The sequence below is a fragment of the Grampus griseus genome (genome assembly GCF_964374135.1).
Source record: "Grampus griseus genome assembly, chromosome: 7".
Lineage (NCBI taxonomy): Eukaryota > Metazoa > Chordata > Mammalia > Artiodactyla > Delphinidae > Grampus > Grampus griseus.
This window is the reverse complement of record NC_139001.1, coordinates 6734129-6756883: the sequence shown is the minus strand read 5'-3', so window position 1 is coordinate 6756883 and position 22755 is coordinate 6734129. Positions and strand designations below refer to the sequence as shown.

Below are 22755 nucleotides of genomic sequence, written 5' to 3'. Positions count from 1 at the left end.
GAGGACCCAGGTTTGTCAAGACTGAGGTGTGAGTCTAATCGTTTAAGTGGTTTTTTACAGTCTACTTGTAATATGTTCTGTGTGTCTTTTTGTATTTAACCAGTATTGTGTATGAGCTGGGATTTTGCTGTTTATAGGAACCTTGTAGCTGCTTTGCCCTCTGGCAGCACATATGGGTATAACATAACCACTTGGGGAAGCGATTTGGTGACACAGTGAAAAACTCCAAGAAACTGCAAACTCTTGCCCCAGTAATTCCACTGGTGGGACCCTACCTTGAAGAACTAATCTTAAATATGAAAAAGCATCATGGGCAACATGTTTATTGCACCATTAAATATAAAAAGTTGCAAACCCGTAAACACTTCAGGTTAACAACTCAGTGAGTTAATGACATTAGCTGACACCTGTTTGGTGCTGGTCCTACACTGAGTACCGTGCGTGGGTGGTCTTACGAACTTCACAACTGCATGAAGGTTGCCGTGGAGGGGCTGAGGCACTCAGCAGCACGAGGCCACACAGCCGGGAAGTGGCAGAGCAAGGAGCTGCCCTTGGCCTCATCAGCCATTCAGGTGATGAAGGAAAACAGTACTTTGGACAGTACTTTGTGATGTCGGGAAATCAGAGCGGCAGTGTGTATAGACGTTCAGCTGTGTGCCAAGGACGTGAGAGTTTCCAAACTGATGTCAGGGATCGTGCTGGTGGTGCAGTTGGGATTATTTTTATTTCTTTTCTGCATTTTCTAAAATGAGCATTATTATTTTATACTAAAGAAAACAAAAAAGCATAACATGTTACCCTTCAATTGAAGATTCCTTACAGTAAGAGCGTCTGTCTTGCCACGGATGCTGTGTGTTAGTAGAAGATGGAGATGAGTCTGCCCTCAGTTACTTCTCTGGAATGTCCTAAGACACAGCTGAACAGTTTGAACTGTTGGGTCAAACAGATTACATTTAAGGAGCCAGATTTGTGAAAACATAGGATTTAAATTTCATAGTATCCTAATAAATGTGTATATTATGTGGAACGTTTTAGTTATGTTCCCATTTGTTTAAACTTTTAATTCCTGTGTTGAAAATAAATCCAAACTTATGTAAGCAGAGAGTTCAAGGTCTTGGTGTAAATGAGGTACAGTTTAGCTTGGTTGAGACAGTTTGATATATGAAGCACTCAGTTTCTTAGATTTGTTCATAATTATGTCAGCGTCCTTAAGCATCTAAATAAATGAAGTAGAAGTAGGCTGTAGAGAAACAAAACATAAAATAAAAGCAGATCTGGTCACAATGTATCGTTTGGAAAAGCAGGTTATTAAATAATCTGTATATTATATAACCCCACTTTTCTGTTTTATTTATATACTGAAAACACACTGGAGGGATATTATCTCAGGATGTTAGTGTCAGGTGTTAGCAGTGGCTGGACTCTTGAGTGTTCTCAAGTAAAGAAAAAGTAACCTCCAGGAAGCCCGTCAGCCCCGAGTTGGGCTGTGTAACGCTAGACTTTATTTCCACCTAATGTCTGAAAATGGGTGAGGGAACAGCGGGTTGAGCGTGTGCCCAGGGAAGAGGAATTTGAGTAATGATGGTTAAGGTACTGTCTTACATTTGTGTCTAAGCCCTTTGCAGTGTCTAAGCTGTTTTCTCAGGCATTTTCCGCTCTGTATAGCACCTTCTGGCGGGGATTGAATGATCAGGAAACTGCGGTAAGGCAGTGGCTGGCTTTAGCCTAAGAGGTAGCAGCTTCAGGCCTTGCGTTCAAGCCTGTTGTGTTTTGTTCACATCTGTGTTTCCAGAGCACCCTGTCTGTACCCCTGTAATGGAAATTTCCAAACATACACAAAAGTAGGGAGAGGAGTTTAATTAATCACCAGTCCAAACAGTTGTCAGCCTTGCACCTTTTTTGTGTCATCTATCCCCAGCCCTGAGCCCTGCTTTTTTCTGAGTATTTAAAAAGCAAATTCTAAGGGTCCCTTTTACTTTGTAAAAGTATCCCTCTACCAGCATGCAGTTTCTTTAAGGGTCAAGGGTCCTGTCTTTTTCATCATCATATTCCTAGCAGTGCTTGCACTAAGTGTTCAGTAAATATTTGTTGGAACAAAGTGTGCATTTCATTCCACAGGTCCGTGGGGAGATTGATTTTACTGTCTAGGCTCACAGAGGCCGGGTGAGTCTCTGGTGCCTTAACTGAGCCTCCGCGTGTGTTCAGAGGCCAACCTTGTGGGTAGGGGAGATGGCTGTGCCTTGAGACATGCACGTCTGTCCATGTGCTCACCCTGGAAGAGTGGGTTCCTTTCACTCAATATGGAAGTGTGGAGAGAGTTGGAATCAGACACACCTGGGTTTGAAGCCCCATCTCTGACCCTTCTCTGCAGACATAGGTCCTCTCTGGACCTCAGTTTCTTTGTAAGTGAAAGGGTGTAGTAACTCTTCACAGGGTGGTGAAGACTGGATGAAATACTGATGAGAACTAAGTTCCTGGCACAGAGCAGGCACGGCATGGGTACCGACGCCGTCTTCTCCTTGCCTGTCTCTGTGAAGTGGGAATGTTGGCAGTGCCCCCCTTAGGAGGTGGTTGTGCGGATGAAGTGGGGCCGGCCTTGGAAAGCCGTGGGGGGTGGGCCAGTGTTAGTGCCCCTAGGTGCTGCTGCCCTGCAGGGGCTGCCCTCCTGTGCAAGTCCTTTTTAAGATGATGTACCTTCCTCCCCTGTCTGCTCTGCTCTGTCCTTCTCTTTCCCCATAGGTAACCATTTTTATTATTTTATTATTTTGGTTTATTCTTTCATTGTTTCTGTTTGAAAATTTAAAAATAATATATGCACCTATTTGCTTTTAATTTTATTTCTGTCTATACACACACACACAAATATCCTTTTTACGCAAAAGGTAGCATACTCCTTACATGTTCTGAACCTTTCTTTTTTCACTTAATATAATCTGGAGATCATTCCATAGCTGTATAAAGATCTTCCTCATTCCTTTTACAATGGTGTAGTATTCTGTTTCCTGAATGTACCATAGTTTATTCAACCATTTGGATTATTTTCAGTCTTTTGCTATAATATTTTGTAGCAAATATCCTTGCACAAACCTCATTTTATATTTTTACTAGAGTGTCTGTGGGATAGTTTCCTTGGAGTGGGCTTACTGGATCAGAGGGTAGATGCACGTCTGATTTGCTGGGTTTTGCCAGATTCTGGTCCTCAAGGTTTACCTCATCCTGCAGTCGGACCAGCCTGTTTCTTCACAGTCTCGCCCAGAGTGTGTTGGCTTTTTTTGTTGTTGTCAATCTGATAGTGAGAATAGTAGTTTAGTTTAGTTTCAGTTTGTTTTTCTCTCATTATGAGCTAGGTGGAGCATCTTTTCATGTATTTAAGGGCCATTTAAATTTATTTTTTGTGAAATGCACTATTTTAATTTTTTTGTGAAATGGCTGTTCATATTTTTTGCCCATTTTTCTATCAGGTTGTTAGTTCTCAATTTTTAAGAACCTTTTTATAGATTAGGGATATTAGCCCTTTATGATATTTTGCAGAAAGTTTCCTCAGAATTCTCAGTGCTGGGCACTGGGTAATTAAGATGAATAAGATCAATAAGACAGCCATAGCCCTTGGGCCTCTCTTGATCTGGCGAGGGACACAGCCTCATGATGGAGGGTCATAGACTTGCCAACAGATAATTTTGGCCTGACTAGGTTCTAGGTTTGAATTTCAGGTCTTCCATTTACTAGCTATGTGGCCTTGAGTGAGTTACTTAATTCTTCTGACTCTCAGTTTCCTAGTCTATAAAATGGGAATATTACTACATGCCTCCAAAGTCGGCGTGAGGATTAAAAGGTGAAAATGGCTTGTATGTTATGTGGTAGATACGGTGGGCACTCACTTAGTAAGAGTTTGAAATAATCTATTGGTCTTGGGTATGCTGTACATGCCTGTGTTTTGTGAGCAAATTATTTTCTGGTTGTTCCCTGTTTATTTATTACGGTATTCCTAAACCTTAGAAGGAGGTTTGAGATAAGAGTAAGGAGGCCTGACATTTCTTTTGTGGTCTGTTGTTAGCTGTTTAACCTTGGACAAATTACTCAGTGACCAGTTTTCTTATTTGTCACTCAGAATATTAGTGTCTCTCTCATAGACCATAAGTGTTTGTTCTCTTAAGAAGGCAAATAGATATAAAAATGCTCATGAAAATTTCAAGTGATGTGCAAATTTAAAGTAACACTTTTTTTTTTTTAAGTTTATTTTTGCTGCGTTGGGTCTTTGTTGCTGCATGCGGGCTTTCTCTAGTTCTGGCGAGTGGGGGGCTACTCTTCGTTGCGGTGCGCTGACTTCACATCGTGGTGGCTTCTCTTGTTGCGGAGCACGGATTCTAGGTTCGCGGGCTTCGGTAGTTGTGGCACACGGGCTTCAGTAGTTGCAGCATGTGGGCTCTAGAGCGCAGGCTCAGTAGTTGTGGCGCACGGGCTTAGCTGCTCCGTGGCATGTGGGATCTTCCAGGACCAGGGCTTGAACCCGTGTCCCCTGCATTGGCAGGTGGATTCTTAACCACAGTGCCACCAGGGAAGCCCCTCTCTTCTGTTTCTTTATAAGGTGTCTGATGGCCAGAGTTTCTCAGCGGGAATTAAGTTGGTTTCAGCAATCTTATAGTTTATGTTTAGTATTTTAAAAATCCTATTTAAGAAATTTTTTCCAGTTCTAAGGTCATAAAGAAATTATCCTATATTGTCTACTGAAGCTTTTAAAGTTTCTCCTTTTGCACTGAATCTGTAGGCCACCTGGAAGTGATTCCTGTGTGGTGTGTGGGGTACGGGACCAATGCACCTTTCCCCTTAGATGACCTGATGTCTCAGCTCCACCGACTAGTCCCTCTCTCCCCCAGCCTGCTGTCACACATCACGCTTTCAAACCTGTGAGCATCTGTTTCTGGGCTTGGATCCCCAAGTTCTACTTCTAGTACTTTGCTCTAAGGAGTAGCTCAGGACATGTGGGGATATTCCATTATAGCACTAATCTTTGAAGCATTGTTGATAATATTGAGCAGGAAGCGTTCTAAATGTTCCAGCAGTGGGAGTGTGTTGAATGATACACGCACATCACTACAGTGAAACACTCTGTAGCAGACAAAAATATATTTACTAATATGGAAGGCTGCTGACAGCACATTAGGACAGAAGGAATAGGAAGTTCAGGTACAGTATAATTCCAAGTTCATAAAAAGTTAAGAAACATGCAAATTAAAAAAAACAACCTACCATCTTTGCTTCCTCCTCCCATCCGGGTCACATTCATTGCCCTTTGATCTGGCTTTGCCCTGGGTCAGGTCGAGAGTCTGCTCTGGCGGCGGGTCCTCAGTGACTCCTCACGGACCTCTCGTCTGGCTTCTCCTGGGCCCCACTGATGACCTCACCCGTGCACTCGACCTCAGCCCTTAGCAGATGTCATCCACGATGACTTCTCGGTGCTTTCTCATCTGCTCCCCTGGTTTTGTGCCACTTCCTTCTTGTCTTCCGTTTTGGACTCCCACCTCCTCTCTGCACCTGATGTTCGTGTCCTGGGGTTCCCAGTTCCTTGAGCCTCTTCTCATTCCATTCCTTCCCCATAAGGGACTTCATTGAGGTGTCTCCCCCTTAAACTTTATCTTGTGCCCCAACCGCATTATCTGCTGCTGGCCCTCCACTCAGCTCCCCCAGGCGTCTCCGGCGTCCTGAGTCAGCACGTCTAAAACGAAGGCCACATCCTCCCCCAGGAGACCCCTTGGGATCATCCCCTTCACCCCGTCTATGGTTTGTCTTCTTTCAAATGCTCTCATGCCTGTGACTGTGCCTCATCCTCCCAGGTGCTCCTGTCGGTTGCCGTCTTATAAGAGTTTCTGGAGTGTCCTGCCTGCCTCCTCATTTCATCCCCACTCCCTCTTCTCCACATTGTGGCCAAAATCATCTTTCTTTTTTTTTTTTTTTTCAAAATCATCTTTCTTAAGTAAAATGTACATCCTGAGATACCGCCCCCTGATTTGGGGGCCCTGTGACTGGGAGGTCTGGCTGTCAGTGATCTGGGCCCTTTGCCCACCTTCCCAGCCCTCTTGGGCTCTGCCTGCAGCCTGTAGGAGGCTGTGGACCTCTCTGCCTGGCCTGCTCAGACCCCTGCTCATCTTCTAAGACCTGTTCTGGGAAGCCTTCCCTTGTGGGGGAATTGTTCCCTCCCTGGCGTCCTGTGTCCTCTGTCCTCCTCTGGTCTGAGCTGTCCCTGGAGCCCTCTGAGCCACTGCTGCTGCCTGTCTGGGGAGGGCACAAAGGGAGGGTGAGAGCAGGAGCTCCCACTGCCTTTGCAGAGAGGGGTCATCCTCCCCCGTGACTGGTGAACAGGGCCCCAAGGCAGGCCTGACCTCGGCTTCTCTGCCCACTGGTTTGCAGGCTTTGGAAGGGCCTTTCCGGAGCTGCCTTACTCCGTTCTTTGCTCCTGAGCAGGATGACTAGGATGCGAGCTTCGCCTGTGGCAGGTGCCTGGGCCGCCTCACCTGTGGCTTGGGCGTGTCTCTGTCAGTCAGTGGGCGGCTTTGGCTCAGGCTGAATACCCTGCCGTCTTCCATCCCGCAGCCCAGCTTGGGATTTGCATCCTCTCCGTTTGGAGGGGGGCCACATGCTCCACTTCCCACTTACTTGCCGCTCGGATTCTCAGTGCCTGTGTGTGTTGCAAATCTGTCCTTTGTCCCTGATGGTAATGAAGGTGCCCCGGATGGCTTGAAGGACAGAGTTGGCCCTGTTGTTTGTGCAAAGAACTTGACAAAATGATTCTAAGAGCCTGGCTGACCAGCATAAGCGACCAGCCCCTCTTGGGTCTGGGTTTGGGCTTCTGGTTCTCTGCTCCGGTGGGCGTGAGGAGGAGCCCTGCCAGCTGAGCAGTTTCCTGTGGGTGCTGCTTACAGGCTGCCAAATGCAAAGCACAGCAGATTAGTCAGGGGTGTTCTTTTCTTGACCACTTTTAGTGCATTGCTTTTGACTGAGTGTTAAAAATATTCTGCAGCATATCTATAGTCTTCCACTAGCAGTGAATAGGAGAAGAAATGCAGTTTCTGAGAAAGCTTCAAAGAAATACTGGTCTTTATCTTTTCCCCAGCCGTTTCCGCTGAAACCCACCAGAGTCTTTTTCTGAGCACTGTTGTTCTATAAATAGAACAGCAGCTCTCCTTGGGTAGCCCAAGATCGCAGCTCTCATCCGCTCTCTGAAAGATTTGTGTGTGTGTGTGTGTGTGTGTGTGTGTGTGAGAGAGTGGATTTTGGTTTAATTCTGCTTTTCTTTTATGTGTGACATGTGTAGCGGGAGATGCAAGAAAAATACTCTAGCATTTATCCTTTAAAGATAACTTCTTATAACTTTTCTGGGTCTGGGCTTGTTGGTTTTGGTGCCTTTTTTTTCCTATTTTCCTTTAATTTGCATTTGGGAAAGAGGTGGAAGTGATGACTTCTTCTGCAGAGGTAAGGAAGACGTTTGGGGGTGAGGAGAGGTGACTTGGTCTGTGAGCGGGTCCTGCGGGGTCCAGAGGAAAGGCTCTCCTGGAGAGCTGAGCAGGCGTCTTGTGTGTGCTCCGTTGGGCAGTCAGCTGTCCTGTCTTTGAAGAGCACATTGAAATAGCATCACCATGTGCACTTGGGTCTGAAAAGAATCTTAGGAAACAACCTAGCAGTCCTTCTGTATTGCAGGAGCTCCTGGGACCAGAGGTTGGGACTTTCTCTCTGCCTTGGATCGGCACATATCTCTTACCTTGATCTTGGGTGATGTGTTCCTCTCTCCTTAATTACCTGGAAGAACAGTGGGTGGCCTCCTCAGAAGTAAAGGTGAAGGTGCATGCCACAGAATGAGTAGGGCGGTTCCTCACTAGTCCGTCCGTCCGTCCGTCCCCCCCCCCCCCCCCCCGCCAGAGTTGATTCTCTAGGGAATTGGAAATGGTTGCTCTTTGTGCTGCTGGGCCAGCCCTGACTGCACAAATTCCATCAGACCCAGCATGGGGTCGCAAGCTGGCATGTGCAGCCCACCGTGCCCAGGAAGCTCCAAGAGGACGTTGTGTGGCAGGGATAAGGGGAGGAGCAGTGCTGCCGGCCTCCCAGGACACCTGGAGCGTGGGCTGTCACGGGGGGGTCCTGGTGCACAGCCAGATGCTGGTGGTGTGTGTAGGGGGTTGTCTTCAGCATTCTTCTACGGGGGTATCAGTGCATCGCAGGTTCCACTCCTGCGGAGGGACCAGGCAGCACAGACTTCTGCTCTTGCCTCTGACACATTGGGGTGACGTAGGGTTTCTGTGTCTTGTTTCATCGTATGTCGTCTTAAGTGGCCACAGACGCCCAAGTGCTCTGTACAGCTACTTAAAAAGTTACCTAAAGTGCAGAGCTGTAGGGGATTGGGTAATTAAACAAAAGCTTCTCTGGACCCATGTTCTTGTCCTTGAACAGAACTTTATACATTCTGCCTCCATCGCATGGTGGGCCTCCGTGTAGAATGGACATTTGTTGAGGTGTGTGCAGATGCTGGAAGCCAGGCACTTGTTTCAGGGCACCTTGTTTATTAGTTTTGACTGTGTTAGTGGCTCTGCGTAGTTCAACGCATCTAACGATCAGGTAGGTCCTTGAACTTTTAACTTGTAAGTGGTGTGTAGGGCTCCCTCCTCCCGTTTGGTAAGTGCCCGGGAAGCAGCCTCAGGAGAAGCCATGCCCCCATTCTTGGCTTTAATTGAGCTGAGCTGAGTGGACTGCTGTTCACCTCGTGATTGTCTTTGAACTCCTGCTTGGTGGGGGTTGGTCAGATTTTGGGGGTGGAGGAGTTTTAGTGACTTTGGCAGTGGCTCTTCTCTGTGTTACAGTGTGGGTAGATGCACATGCCCAGCCTGTGAACAGGGGTGAGGGCCCAAGGGGGCAGGCCTGGAACTGCACTGAACCCCATAGCAACCTACATCGACAGTTTTGGCAACAGGATCCTGAGAAATGGCAGGAGGCCAGAGAACACGGAGACGGGGCCAAGAATAGCTGAAAAATACCAAATGCTGAAGTTGGAGAGAGCACTGGCCCGGGGCCACTAATGGTGGTCCTGCGCCCCGCTTCTGCTAACCACCCCCCCCCGCCCCGGGGGCATATGCAGGGCACACCTTGGGCCTCTGACACACTCCCATGCCCCTCCCCCCGCCACTCTGGCACACCATCGCCCCCTGGAGAATTGTGTCACCCTCCCCTGGCTGTGTGCTCAACCTGTCCATAGGTCAGGGTCTGGGGAGAGTGTGAAATAGTTCTGTTAGGCCATCAGCCCATTAGAGACACAAATGCACTGGAGTCAGTGGACAAGCGCATGGCACCGCGAAAACATGCTCATGAATCCGTTTCTGTGCTTTCAGACCGTCATCAAAGAGGGGATGCTGACCAAACAGAACAATTCATTCCAACGATCAAAAAGGAGATACTTTAAGCTTCGAGGGCGAACGCTGTACTATGCAAAAACTGCCAAGGTGAGATGCAGAGGAGGAAACTTAACGAGAGAAAACTATCTGAGGAGCTGCAGGGAGAGACTGGGTTCTGTGTCCTCATCTTGGGAAAAACCTTCGATTCTAGATCTGTTATTTTGAGCAAGTTTTGTAATACTCAAGGGTGCTGGGTTTTATTTGTCTCAAGCATGTTTTATTTCTTATGAACTGATTTTTTATTTCTTATGAATTGATTTTTTAATTCATTTTCTTTAGTGTTATGTGTAACCAATGGGGAAAGGAGAAAAGGTCACAGAAGTAACCACATTACCATTAGATATCTTTTTTTTCAGAGAAATCGGGGGTAACTGGCTTAAAAATCTCTTATTACAGCCTAAGTATCTTTTTCTTAAAAACACTTTAGTAAGGTATAATTGGCCTACAAAAAGCTGTACAGATACTTACTGTATACAACTTGATGAGTTTGGAGTTGAGTGTATGTACCTGTGAATCTAACTAAAAGTATTTTTAAAGTGTGTTGGGCTTTTTGGTGTGTGAATAGAAATTGCCTCTGGCTTTCTAGCCATGATCCTTCTTCCCATGTGCCATGTGTGTAAGATTTAAAGCTAGAATCACCAGGCAGATGCCAGTGACAGAGGAGGAGCCACTGAGAGTCCCTGAGTCACTGCCCAGTTTAGACGATTGTGGTGTCACACACTTCAAACACTAGCGTATCTGCAAACCTAGTTTTTGGTGTTCTGAATACCAGTCTTTTTGTATCAGTATTGCAGTCAATACTAATATTTCGGCATTAAAAATAATCTGGAATCTGAATAATTTACATTTTGAGATGTATCCCTAGTGAGTTAGTGCATTAAAATTTGAAATTGAACAGAGTAACTTGTTTAGATGGGGTTCTGACCACATCCTTCATTAAAAAAAGACAAACCCTTACAGTTATTTTAGTTGGAGGGGTGGGGGAGTTACTTAAAAGACTGAATCTCTTTTCTAGCTTATTAGCGTTTCCTCCAGGGGTTTCTGATGGAGTCCTCCTCCTAGAGGGGACGGAAAGGTAAACAGGAGGTGAGGGCTATGAACGGGGGGATTTGGGAGAGAGAGGAGAGGAAAATGGGGAGGAGGGCATCTCCGACCTGGTTCCCAGCCCTTCTTCTGGAGCCTGTCTCTCTCTCCAGGACTAGATTCACTCTGCTCTGCTCCCTTGTTTTCTTTCATGGCTGGGTCCCTTCTATTTAGGTCAGTCTCTCTTCCCCTAGAATTGTTTATTTTAGCCGGGACCTCTCCCCCCAAATGTGCGAGGTGGAGAAACTAAAGTCGGAAGGACAGAGGACCTTCAGTCGGGAACCTGCCCTCTCAGGTGGACTCGTGTGAGGATATATTTTTGGTTCCATTAATGCAATCACTGGAGAACTCCCTGGACTAAAAAAAAGTCTTGCGCTATACCTGTGAGCTCGGTGCTTTGTCAGAAGCAGGTAGGGTGAACTCACTCAGCGTTCATTTAGTTCTCAAGTGCTTGCCTGGGGTCGAGGCACCTTACCCCCACTGACTGCAGCCCCTGTGTCTTTCCAGTCGATCATATTTGATGAGGTGGACCTGACAGACGCCAGCGTGGCTGAATCCAGCACTAAAAATGTCAACAACAGCTTTACGGTAAGTCTTTGGACGCGCACCTTTCTTGATTCTTCACCACATTTGGCTTTCCTGTTTAATTTGAACAAATGTGTGTGAGCAGTTCAGAGTTTTCATCCTTTGCTCTCTGATTGGAACAATTCGTGGTAAATTTTGAATTTAAGGTTCAAAATAATGCTATGGTTGGAGAATAACTGAGAATTTTGCACATTAAGCACAAAAGAACAAGAGGGACCAAAGGAATTTTTAAAACATGTTGTAGTTTACATTTACAATTTTGCACAGAGGTTTGTTTTTCATGATTGTTATAGAAAATTTGGAAAATACAGAAAATGTTGAAGCAATTAAAAAACAGCCATCAGGGGACTTCTCTGGTGGCGCAGTGGTTGGGAATCCGCCTGCCAATGCAGGGGACACGGGTTTGATCCCTGGTCCGGGAGGATCCCACATGCCGTGGAGCAACTAAGCTTGTGCAACACAACTACTGAGCCTGCGCTCTAGAGCCCGCGAGCCACAACTGCTGAGGCCTGCGTGTTTAGAGCCCATGCTCTGCAACAAGAGAAGCCACCGCAGTGAGAAGCCCGCACACTGCAACGAAGAGGAGCCCCCGCTCACCGCAACTAGAGAAAGCCTGCGCAGCAACGAAGACGCGACGCCGCCAAAACTAAATAAATTAAATAAATAAATAAATTTATATGTTAAAAAAGCAGCCATCGTTCAGCCACCTCAAAACATAGAATGTTGATATTTTTCTTTTTAAAACTCCTCCCCCCACCACATTTATAGAAATTATGTTGTACTTTCTGCAAAAGTTCTAAATGCATAAAATCGTGTGACCTCAGTACCCAGAGGTAGCCAGCTGCTCACTTTAGAGTGATTATCTTTATGTCTAAATATCTATGTCTTTACCCTCTTTACCCACATATAACATGAGATCGTAGTGATCCTTTTGTTTTACATGTTTAGTTTTATTTTTTTCTCTTGACAGTTTATGGTGGACATTTCCCCATGTTGATTGATCTAAGTGTTCATCACATTTTTTAATAGCTGTACAGCATTTCTTGTATGACTTTACAGTTTTGGCTTCGGGGGCTGACTTTAGAACCTGATGTGTAAGGTATGACTCTAATAGCAGGAATGGAATATTTTAAAATATTTTTCATTGTGTTATTAAGTGAGCTTATCTAGAAATACAGTATGTTCCCTACCTTTTTTCAATTCTTTTATAACTCAGTCAAGGTGGGTAATTTTCTTCATTTTTTTTTTTTTTTTTTTTGCGGTACGCGGGCCTCTCACTGTTGTGGCCTCTCCCGTTGTGGAGCACAGGCTCCGGACGCTCAGGCTCAGCGGCCATGGCTCACGGGCCTAGCCGCTCTGCGGCACGTGGGATCCTCCCGGACCGGGGCACGAACCCGTGTCCCCTGCATCGGCAGGCGGACTCTCAACCACTGCGCCACCAGGGAAGCCCTCTTCATGTTTAGGATCTAAACATTTTGGGTTAGTATTAGTTTTAGCTACTTTCAGGTTTTTTTTAACTTGTTTATTTATGGATCGATTATGTTGCTGCTCCAAATGGGATTTTCCTTCCTTCATTTAAACTTCTACTTATTTTGTTTTGGTGTAATTAACTGCTCTTGGTTTTACTTTGTGGCTTATCGAATTAGTCAGACTTCCCTGACGGCCTCTTTTATTTTATTCCTCGTTTTATTTGGACTGTTTTTACTTTTTCTGCATTAGTTTTATCATTTACTTACTGGCTGGGGAGACAACTATGGAAGTGGATTATTCTTTGATTTATGGCTTCTAGAGTGTTTAATAGGAGTAGGTGTTGAATTTCACTGGATTGTTTTGAACATTAATTTAGATGATCAGTTTGGTTTTAGGTATTTGTACATTTCATAATAATAAATTGTTCCTGGTAATGTTGAATGTTATACCCTAATTTTGGATTTAGAATTTTCTGAAAGCATGTGTGTGCTTTTCTTTGGGTAGGAGGTAGCCTTTGTTGTGTTTTGATTTCGGAGTTAAACTAGCTCCATAAAATCCATTTAGTAACTGTCCATGATTTTTTGTGCTCTGGAACATTTTTATAGCTTTAGAGTTGATTATTTCTTGAAAATTTGAGAGAATTTACTTTTCAGGGAGGTAATAAGGCTCTGAATAAACCTAAAAGGTTTATTTCAATTTTAAAAAAATATTTATTTATTTATGGCTGCGTCTGGTCTTAGTTGTGGCACGTGGGATCTTTTGTTTTGGAGCGCGGGCTCTTCCTTGCAGCACGCAGGCATCCTCTCTAGATGTGGCGTGTGGGCTTAGTTGCCCCGCAGCATATGGAATCTTACTTCCCTGACCAGGGATCGAACCCACGCCCCCTGCATTGGAAGGCAGATTCTTAACCACTGGACCACCAGGGCAGTCCCTAAAAGGTTTGTTTTTGCTTTTTGATCATAGGAACTTTTTTACTTCTTGAGTCCATTTTTGTATTTACTTTCCCATTTATTCCACACCTTCAAATTTAGTAACATTTATTGTTTGCACTTTATTTTTATTTATTTATTTTTGGCCATGCCGTGTGGCATGCGGGATCCTAGTTCCCCGACCAGGGATTGAACCCACGCCCCCTGCATTGGAAGCACGCAGTCTTAACCACTGGACCACCGGGGAAGTCCTGCACTTTAAACATAAATGTCTCTGGTTAGATCCCCTTTCACATACCTAATTTTACTTGTTTAGCTTTTGTTTTTCTTGTCATATTTCTCTCTTTTTAAAAATTTTATTGAAGTATAGTTGATTTACAATGTTGTGTTAATTTCTTCTGTATAGCAAAGTGATTGTTACACATATATATATTCTTTTTTCATATTCTTTTACATTGTGGTTTATCACAGGATATTGCATATAGTTCCTTGTTCCTATACAATAGGACCTTGTTGTTTATTCATTCTATATATGATAGTTTGCATCTGCTAATCCCAAACTCCCAACCCTAACCTCCATCCCTCCCCTACCTACTCTCCCCTTGGCAACCACAAGTCTGTTCTGTATCTGTGAGTCTGTTTCTGTTTCATAGATATGTTCATTTGTGTCGTGTTTTAGATTCCACATATAAGTGATGTCGTCTTGTATTTGTCTTTCTCTTTCTGACTTAGTACAATAATCTCTCGGTCCATCCATGTTGCCGCAAATGGCATTATTTCATTCTTTTTTATGGCTGGTTAATATTCCATTGTATATACATATCACATCTTCTTTATCCATTCATCTGTTGATGGACATTTAGGTTGTTTCCATGTCTTGGCTATTGTAAACAATGCTGCTGTGAACACAGGGGTGCATGTATCTTTCAAATTATAGTTTTACCGGGGTTGATGGATTATATGGCAACTCTATTTTTAGTTTTTTGAGGAACCTCTATACTGTTTTCCGTAGTGGCTGCGCCAATTTATATTCCCACCAACAGTGTAGGAGGGTTCCCTTTTCTTCACACCCTCTCCAGCATTTGTTATTTGTAGACTTTTTAATGATGGCCATTCTGAGCGGTGTGTGGTGGTACCTCATTGTGGTTTTGATTTGCATTTCTCTAGTAATTAGTGGTGTTGAGCATCTTTTCATGTGCCTATTGGCCACCTGTATGTCTTCTTTGGAGAAATGTCTGTTTAGGTCTTCTGCCCATTTTTCGATTGGGTTGCTTGTTTTTTTGTTATTGAGTTGTATGAGCTGTTTGTATATTTTGGAAATTAAGCCCTTATCAGTTGTATCATTTGCAAATATTTTCTTCCAGTCAGTAGGTTGTCTTCTCATTTTGCTTATGGTTTCCTTTGCTGTGAAAAAGCTTATAAGTTTGATTACGTCCCATTTGTTTATTTTTGCTTTTATTTCTATTGCCTTGGGAGACTGCCTTGTCATATTTCTTAAACTCTATCATTTTTGTCTTTTAAGAGATCCAGTTCTTAGATTATTGAACAATTCCATTTTTCTATTACCTAATTCACCTTATGCATTTGTATTTATTGTCTTCTGTCTGCTTTTCATAACTTTTTAAAACAACTTATTGATTAGTTCATTTTTATTTTCATATATATAAATAATTAAAAGACATTAGGGACTCAGAATTTAACTGAGTGCATTTCTGTTCACATTCCAACATTCCAAAAGTTGTTTTTTCTCGCAGTAGAAAAATGTTAGTCAAGATAAATTACATTTCTGATAAAGTTATTAAAGAAAATTTTAAAGCGTATAGATAAAATAGGAAATTTAAAACCATCCACATTCCTACTACCCAAAGATACCTAATAATATATATTGATTTATGTCGTTCCCACCAAATGTGTTTTATAAAGTATAGTTTTTAACCTCTTTCTTCAGTTAACAATGAGCTTTTTTCTTATAATATCCTTCAAAATCTTGTTTATTCGTGTTGCATAGTATTCCATCATATAAATTTATACATTTAACCAGTTTTTGATAATTAAACATGTTTATATTAATCTATGAAAACTAGAAGGCTTTTGGTATATTATTGCCAACTTGCCTTTAGAACTTGTATGAGTAGGACTTGATGAAGTGGTTTTTTTCTATCCTTTTACAAATACCATGTGTTAAAATTTTAGAACATCTTTGCCGCTTTGATAAAAATGGTAATTTGTTTTATTTCGTTGATTATCCAAGTGATGTCAAACATTTCTCACAGTCTGTTGGCCATTTGTATTAATTTCTTTATGAATTGATTTTTCATGTGCTTTTGCATAGTCAGCTCTGTATTTTGGGGGTTCAAAATTACTCCTTTCTCTTATTCTATTTATCTACGTAAGTTTGCCCCCATTGGCTATGCTTGTTTCAGTGATCCTTTTTTTTGTTTTTTTTTTAAAAACTAGATTTCATACACTAATAATAGGCCAAAATTGTCAGGTTGTCCATTTTTTTGTATAAAATAACACTGTGCTGTACACTTGCACACAGATACTTTTGTATATTTCTGATTATTTCCATAGCCTAAGTTCTTAGAAATGGAATCCCTTTTGAGGTAGAAAGTGTGAACTTTTAAAAGGCTTTTGAAAAATAAATGAGGTACTGATACGTGTTACAACTTGGATGGGCCTTGAAAACATGCTGAATGAAAGCCAGACACAAAAGACCACATATTTTATGATCGCATTTATATGAAATGCACAATAGTCAAATCTGTAGAGACAGTAGATTAGTGGTTGCCAGAGGCTGTGGGAAGGAGGAGTGCTAATGGGTACCGGATTTTAGTTGGGGGTTTGTGGCAGAATGTTCTAACATTAGATAGTGGTGATGGTTGCACAACTTTATGAATATGCTAAAAACCACTGAATTGTATACTGTAAAAGGATGAATTGTATGGGAATTATGTCTCCATAAAAAATAGTATGCCACTGTGCTTTGGTACTACATGAGTTATTATGGAGCTTTGTCAGTCTGATTTGAGAATGAACCCTGATTTATATACTGTCTCTATGGGAAAATGTGTGCCAAATAGTTGACTTCCAGATGTCGAGCCAGTTCCTGTGGGGCGGTCATGGATGGTTTCCCAGCTCTTGGGGCAGAGGCACTGATTCTTTCACATTTATTTTAGATTTTGTTAGTGCTGTAAAAACTGGTTTTTCATCTGAGGATGTGCTGAAAGGACAAGAGAAAGATTAATAATGAGGTTCCCCAGAAATATCCCAAGATAAGGAGACCATTTCTGAGCAATCCGTGATGGCGTCTGGAATTTGGGGATACATGGGGAGTGTTTGGAGCCAGTTGACCGGTGCCCACTTCCCTGAGGCATGCTTCCACAGAGGGTCCGTAGGTTTTGGACTCTCCCATTTCTAACACCCTGCCGTATTTACTGTCTGAACTCTGAACCTGTCACTTCCCATACAGCAAACTGCAGGAATCTGCATGCAGGTCCTAGGAGGCAGGGCCTGGCCTTGGACTTTGCCAGTGCCTGGCCCATGTGTCCAGGGAAGTGAGTGCAGAATGGATGAATGCATTTGCTCAGAAACTACTACATTTCCTGGGATATCTCATTTGGTTTTCCAGCTATTCCGGTAGTAATTTCCAAATTCCACAACTTCTATTAAAATTGCATGCCTGATACAAAGAACAAGGCAGTGAAAGTTGCTGTTATCATGAATCAGCCAACAGATGGGAACCTTTTGTAACTGGAAAAGAATGAGTAAATTTGCTCCACATTAGAAAAGACTCCATTTTAATTTCTCCCTAAAATGGCCAAAGAACTGTATCATAAAGAAATAAGGATCTGAGGGACAAGAGACTTCCAAGGGAGATGGGAGGAAATATTTGGGGGAGAGGAGAGATTTTTATACAGGTTTGATGGAAGAAATGGTACGAAGGAGGCTTATGTAACTGGAGACGGGTCTGCTTGTTTTCTGTTCTTTAAGAACAAAGTGAAGGTGGGATGCAGCTAAAGACACAGATGTGCCTTTAGATGAGGTGGAGCTTTGGCCGTGGGAGCTTTCAGAAGATGGGGAGTAGAGCAGACAGAGTCCTCTGCATTCTTACCTTCAAGTGGGGTCTACAAGGTCAAAGAGCATAACAGCAGCATGAAGAGGAAAAGGGGATTTGCCAGCTTCGTGTCCCAGCCTCTGAAATAACATGAAATAGGTTTTTGATAATTAAACATGTTTATATTAATCTATGAAAACTAGAAGGCTTTTGGTATATTATTGCCAACTTGCCTTTAGAACTTGTATGAGTAGGACTTGATGAAGTGGTTTTTTTCTATCCTTTTACAAATACCATGTGTTAAAATTTTAGAACATCTTTGCCGCTTTGATAAAAATGGTAATTTGTTTTATTTCGTTGATTATCAAAGTGATGTCAAACATTTCTCACAGTCTGTTGGCCATTTGTATTAATTTCTTTATGAATTGATTTTTCATGTGCTTTTGCATAGTCAGCTCTGTATTTTGGGGGTTCAAAATTACTCCTTTCTCTTATTCTATTTATCTACGTAAGTTTGCCCCCATTGGCTATGCTTGTTTCAGTGATCCTTTTTTTTTGTTTTTTTTTTTAAAAACTAGATTTCATACACTAATAATAGGCCAAAATTGTCAGGTTAAAATACTTCTCATTTTCCCCTTATATTTCTTTTCATGGGATAATTTAAAAATTATTTTCAGCCTTATCAAAAAATTTACAGATTTGTTCTGAACGTATATTTTAACTACCATGACTCTTCAAAGGAGTTTGTCAAAGCAAAGCAGCATTTCTGCTTTACTGAAAGTTTTTATATTCTAAATAATTAAAAAAATCGAACTATGACTTCCAAACTGAAAAGTGCACAGATGTATGTACAGAGCTTGATGTGTAACCGTCACCCAGATCAAGCTGTAGAACATGTCTAGGCCCTGGGACGCTCCCCTTGCGGTATTGCCCAGTTGTTCCCCCTCTCCGACCCCCGGCCACATGTAACCACCACCCTAACTTCTAATACTGTAGATTCGTGTTGGCTGTTTTAGATATTTGATGTAAATGAGCTCATATTCTTCTGTGTATATTCTTTTGTGTCTGTTTTCTGATCTGTGTGTTTCCTAATTTCATGGCATTTGGGTGATTTTTCTAGTCTTTTTTTTTTTTTTGCTGCATTGGGTCTTCGTTGCACGTGGGCTTTTCTCTAGTTGTGGCGAGCACTACCCTTTGTTGCAGTGTGTGGGCTTCTCACAGCGGTGGTTTCTCTTGTTACGGAGCACGGGCTCTAGGCATGCGGGCTTCAGTAGTTGTGGCACGTGGGCTCAGTAGTTGTGGCATGCGGGCTCAGTAGTTGTGGCTCACGGGCTCTAGAGCGCAGGCTCAGTAGTTGTGGCACATGGGCTTAGTTGTTCCGCGGCACGTGGGAACTTCCCGAACCAGGGCTCGAACCCGCGTCCCCTGCATTGGCAGGCGGATTCTTAACCACTGTGCTGCCAGGGAAGTCCGATTTTTCTAGTCTTTACTGTGATCAGAGAACATACTCGGAATGATTTCAGTCCTTTAAAGTTGTTGAGACTTTATGACCCAGTAAGTGGTCACTTTTCATAAATGTTCCATGTGCATTTGAACAGAACTTGGATTCATTAGTTCTTGTAAGTTGATTAGGACAAAAGTTTAATCATTTTTCTCAAATCTTTTATAACCTTCTGACTAGTTTTTCTGTTTGTCCTATTAGTTATTGAGTGAGATTTATTAAAGTCTCCTACTGTGATTGTGGACTTACCTGTTTTTTGTTTTCATTCTGTTAATTTTTGCTTTATATATTTGAAGGCTTATTATTAAATGCATACAGATTTAGAATTATTTTATATTCTTACTAGATTGACCCTTTTATTATGAAATAACCTTTTATTTCTCTTAATGTTTTTTGCCTTAAAGTTTACTTTGATGTTACTCTAGCTACAGTAGCTTTATTTTGGTTAGTAATTGTATTGTAAGTAGTGGTATATAATTTTCCATCCTTTTACCTTAAACCTTTTTGTTTATATTTAAGATGTGTCTCTTGTAAGCAGCATAAAGTTGTGTGGTTTTTTTAAACTGTCTATTGGACTGTTTAATTGGATGGTGCCTTTAACTAGATTATGTTTAATCTGTACTTAGTTTTAGATTCTCTTGTATTTGGGTACAAATCCAATACATTATTACTTGTTTTCTCTTAGTCTCACATTTTATATTTTTTCACATCTTTCTTTTTAAAATAGATGAATTATTTCATTTTCTCCTCTCTTTTAGCTTGTTTCATATACATTATTTTAGTGGATATTTTATAGATTGCAAAATATATCCTTGACTTATTAACTTCTACTACAGATTAGTGCTTCTACTACAGATTAGTACTACAGGGATCTTAGAGCATTTAAACTCTCTATGCTCTTCATTGCTATTGAAATTATAATTGAAATTTCAATTAATTTCTGGTACTTAAGAAGGAAACCTCTCAGGACTTCCCTAGTGGCGCAGTGGTTAAGAATCCGCCTGCCAATGCAGGGGACACGGGTTCATTCAGTCCCTGGTCTGGGAAGATCCCACATGCCGTGGAGCAACTAAGTCTGTGCGCCACAGCTACTGAGCCTGCACTCTAGAGTCCGCGAGCCACAACTACTGAGCCTGTGTGCCACAACTACTGAAGCCCGTGCTCCGCAACAAGAGGAGCCACTGCAATGAGAAGCCCGCGCCCCACAACGAAGAGTAGACCCTGCTCACTGCAACTAGAGAAAGCCCGCACGTAGCAACGAAGACCCAACACAGCCAAAAATAAATAAATAAAATAAATAAATTAAAAAAAAAAAAGGAAACCTCTCTGTAGTCACCTCTTGCCTTTGTGCTGGTTTGTTATTTACTTTAATTTTACATATATTTGAAACCTCATAAGACATTATTATACAGTTGACAGTCATTTAGATTTCTAGTGAATATTTGCCTTTTCTGTTGCCCTTCATTTCTTTCTGTATTTCTGTGATCTATGGGGTAATATTCTTTCTGTGAAAAATTCTCTTTAATTTCTTTAGTGTTGGTTTCTACTTTTGTTTTATTTTTATTTATTTATTTTTTGCGGTACACAGGCCTCTCACTGTTGTGGCCTCTCCTGTTGCGGAGCACAGGCTCCGGTCGCGCAGGCTCAGCGGCCATGGCTCACGGGCCCAGCCGCTCCGTGGCATGTGGGATCTTTCCGGACCGGGGCACGAACCCGTGTCTCCTGCATCGGCAGGCGGACTCTCAACCACTGCGCCACCAGGGAAGCCCTCTACTTTTGTTTTATTTCATCTTTTTGAAGGTTATTCTTGCTTGTTATACAGTTCTAGCATGGCAGTCATTTTCTTTCAGCAATCTAAAAATGTCATTCCATTGTATTGTAGCTTCCATTATTTTTGTTAAAAGTAACTTGTCAGTCCTATTGTTGTTCCTTGGATGATAATATACCTTGCCCCCCCCCCCCGCCCCCACCCCGTCTGACTACTTTTAAGATTTTTCTTTTCCTTTGGCATTGTGCTGTTTTACTGTGATTTTTCCAGTCATGGTTCTTTGTGTTCATCTTGCTTAGTGTTCCTAACACTTCTGAAATCTGCAGCTATATGTCCCTTCTTTTGTCAGTTTGGGGAAAGTCTTGGTTATTATCTCTTCAAGTATTGCTTCTACCAATTAATTTACTTTGTTTTTATCTTGGCTTATTCTCGTTTGATAGAGAAAATATTTTTTAAATGTTTTCTGTTTAACATTGTCATTTTCCTGCCTTAGGGAAAGATTGTCCTTTGAGCACGTGCATTTCCTCTTGGGTATCCAAATGTCTTCACTGACTTTGGACATTCCCCCTCCCTGTTCTAGTCATCTTTGAGCTTTCTTTAGTGATTTTAGTTGTATTCAAGTCCTATGATGGCTTCTTTTATAACCTTCCTACAGCAGCCTAGAGCTATAGCCTAGAGCTATAGCTATTCTTTTATAATCTTCCCACAGCAGCCCAGGAATTGTAGGGCCATTAGAGTTGAGTGCTTTCGTTTACTTATTTCTTCAAGTCAGTGTTCCATCATTTTAAACCTGTATTCTATTTTGATAAATATTTGATGAAATGCCATCACACTCCTTTAAAGTTATTTGAAGTTTCAGAATGCAGCAAAAACAAATGAAAGCAGTGGGGCACAGCAGAGCTCTGTTCTCATACACCCCCCCCCCCACATCCCTCCCTTGAGGGTCGCTGCTCCGAGTCCATGCAGTTTTGTTTACTTTGTTAAATGCTGTAACATGCTGCGTGAGAGCAAGGATTTTTGTCTGTTTTGCTCACTGCTTTACCCAAGTGCCAGCACACAGTAGGTGCTCATAATTATATGTTGAAGAGTGACTTGATCACTAGTTCCAGGATGATTTTGGCCCTGTTCCTCTCACTGATTTCACTCAGTAGAGCACTTTCAGTGGACAGGTGCTGGATAGCAGTAAAAGAGCTCCCTTCATGTAGTGAACAGTCCTGTGTGAGTGGCAGGTACTGAGCAGTTAGGAGCAGCAGGCCAAGAAGGAAGTAGCTTGGCTGTAGCGGCGAGCGGGTGTCAGGGCAGGCCTTCCCGTGGCTGCGACGCGGCCGGGAGAGACGTGCAGAGACCCGAGGCTGAGGGGGGCTGTGGCCAGCAATACCAGGTGTCTGGGGTTGAAGTGGTTCCTGTCAGAGGGAGTGGAGCATGTGTTAGGGTGGCGAGATGGGCAGAGGGCAGAGGGGAAGTGCTTTACAGGCTGTGGGGAGTTTGGACCTTTTTGCCGTATGTATTGGGAAGTTTTTTAAAGCCTGTGGGTTTTTATTATGGCAGCTGCTGGAGAATAGATCTGCAGGGAAGAGGTGGCCAGAATGGGTGTGAGGAGGTTGGACAGGTGGCCTTTTCTGTGGCAGGTGAGGGAGGTGGAGCGGGGACAGGGCCTTGCAGGCAGTTTGGTTAAACACTGTTCTCTTTGTTAGCAGCGCTGCTCTTTGTTCTGCGTGATTCAGGAACAGCACTGAAGAAAAACGGGTATTGAGCAATCAATGAGAGATGCTTCTAGACGCTTCCTAGAAAGCAGCTCTGCACATATCACGGTTACATTGCACAGGGCAAGCCTCTGGCAGCTCTGTACTTTCTCCCTTTACCAGGGTGTGTTGCTGGCCGCTTCCATTTTTAGAAATTTCACCCCAGACACTGACTTCATGGTGGCT

At 42.8% G+C, this 22755-nt stretch overlaps 1 protein-coding gene across 4 annotated transcripts in view; it reads left to right on the top strand.

Moving 5' to 3' along the window:
- DGKD (diacylglycerol kinase delta) overlaps window positions 1-22755 on the top strand; it is a gene marked incomplete at its 5' end in the record, with an annotated part of 109969 nt that overhangs the window by 20749 nt on the left and 66465 nt on the right. For all 4 annotated transcript variants that reach the window (XM_082657812.1, XM_082657809.1, XM_082657811.1 and 1 more), the window contains 2 exons: window positions 9372-9482; window positions 11025-11105. In XM_082657812.1, the coding sequence (XP_082513938.1) occupies window positions 9372-9482; window positions 11025-11105 (192 nt within the window). The remainder of the gene's footprint in view (window positions 1-9371; window positions 9483-11024; window positions 11106-22755) is intronic.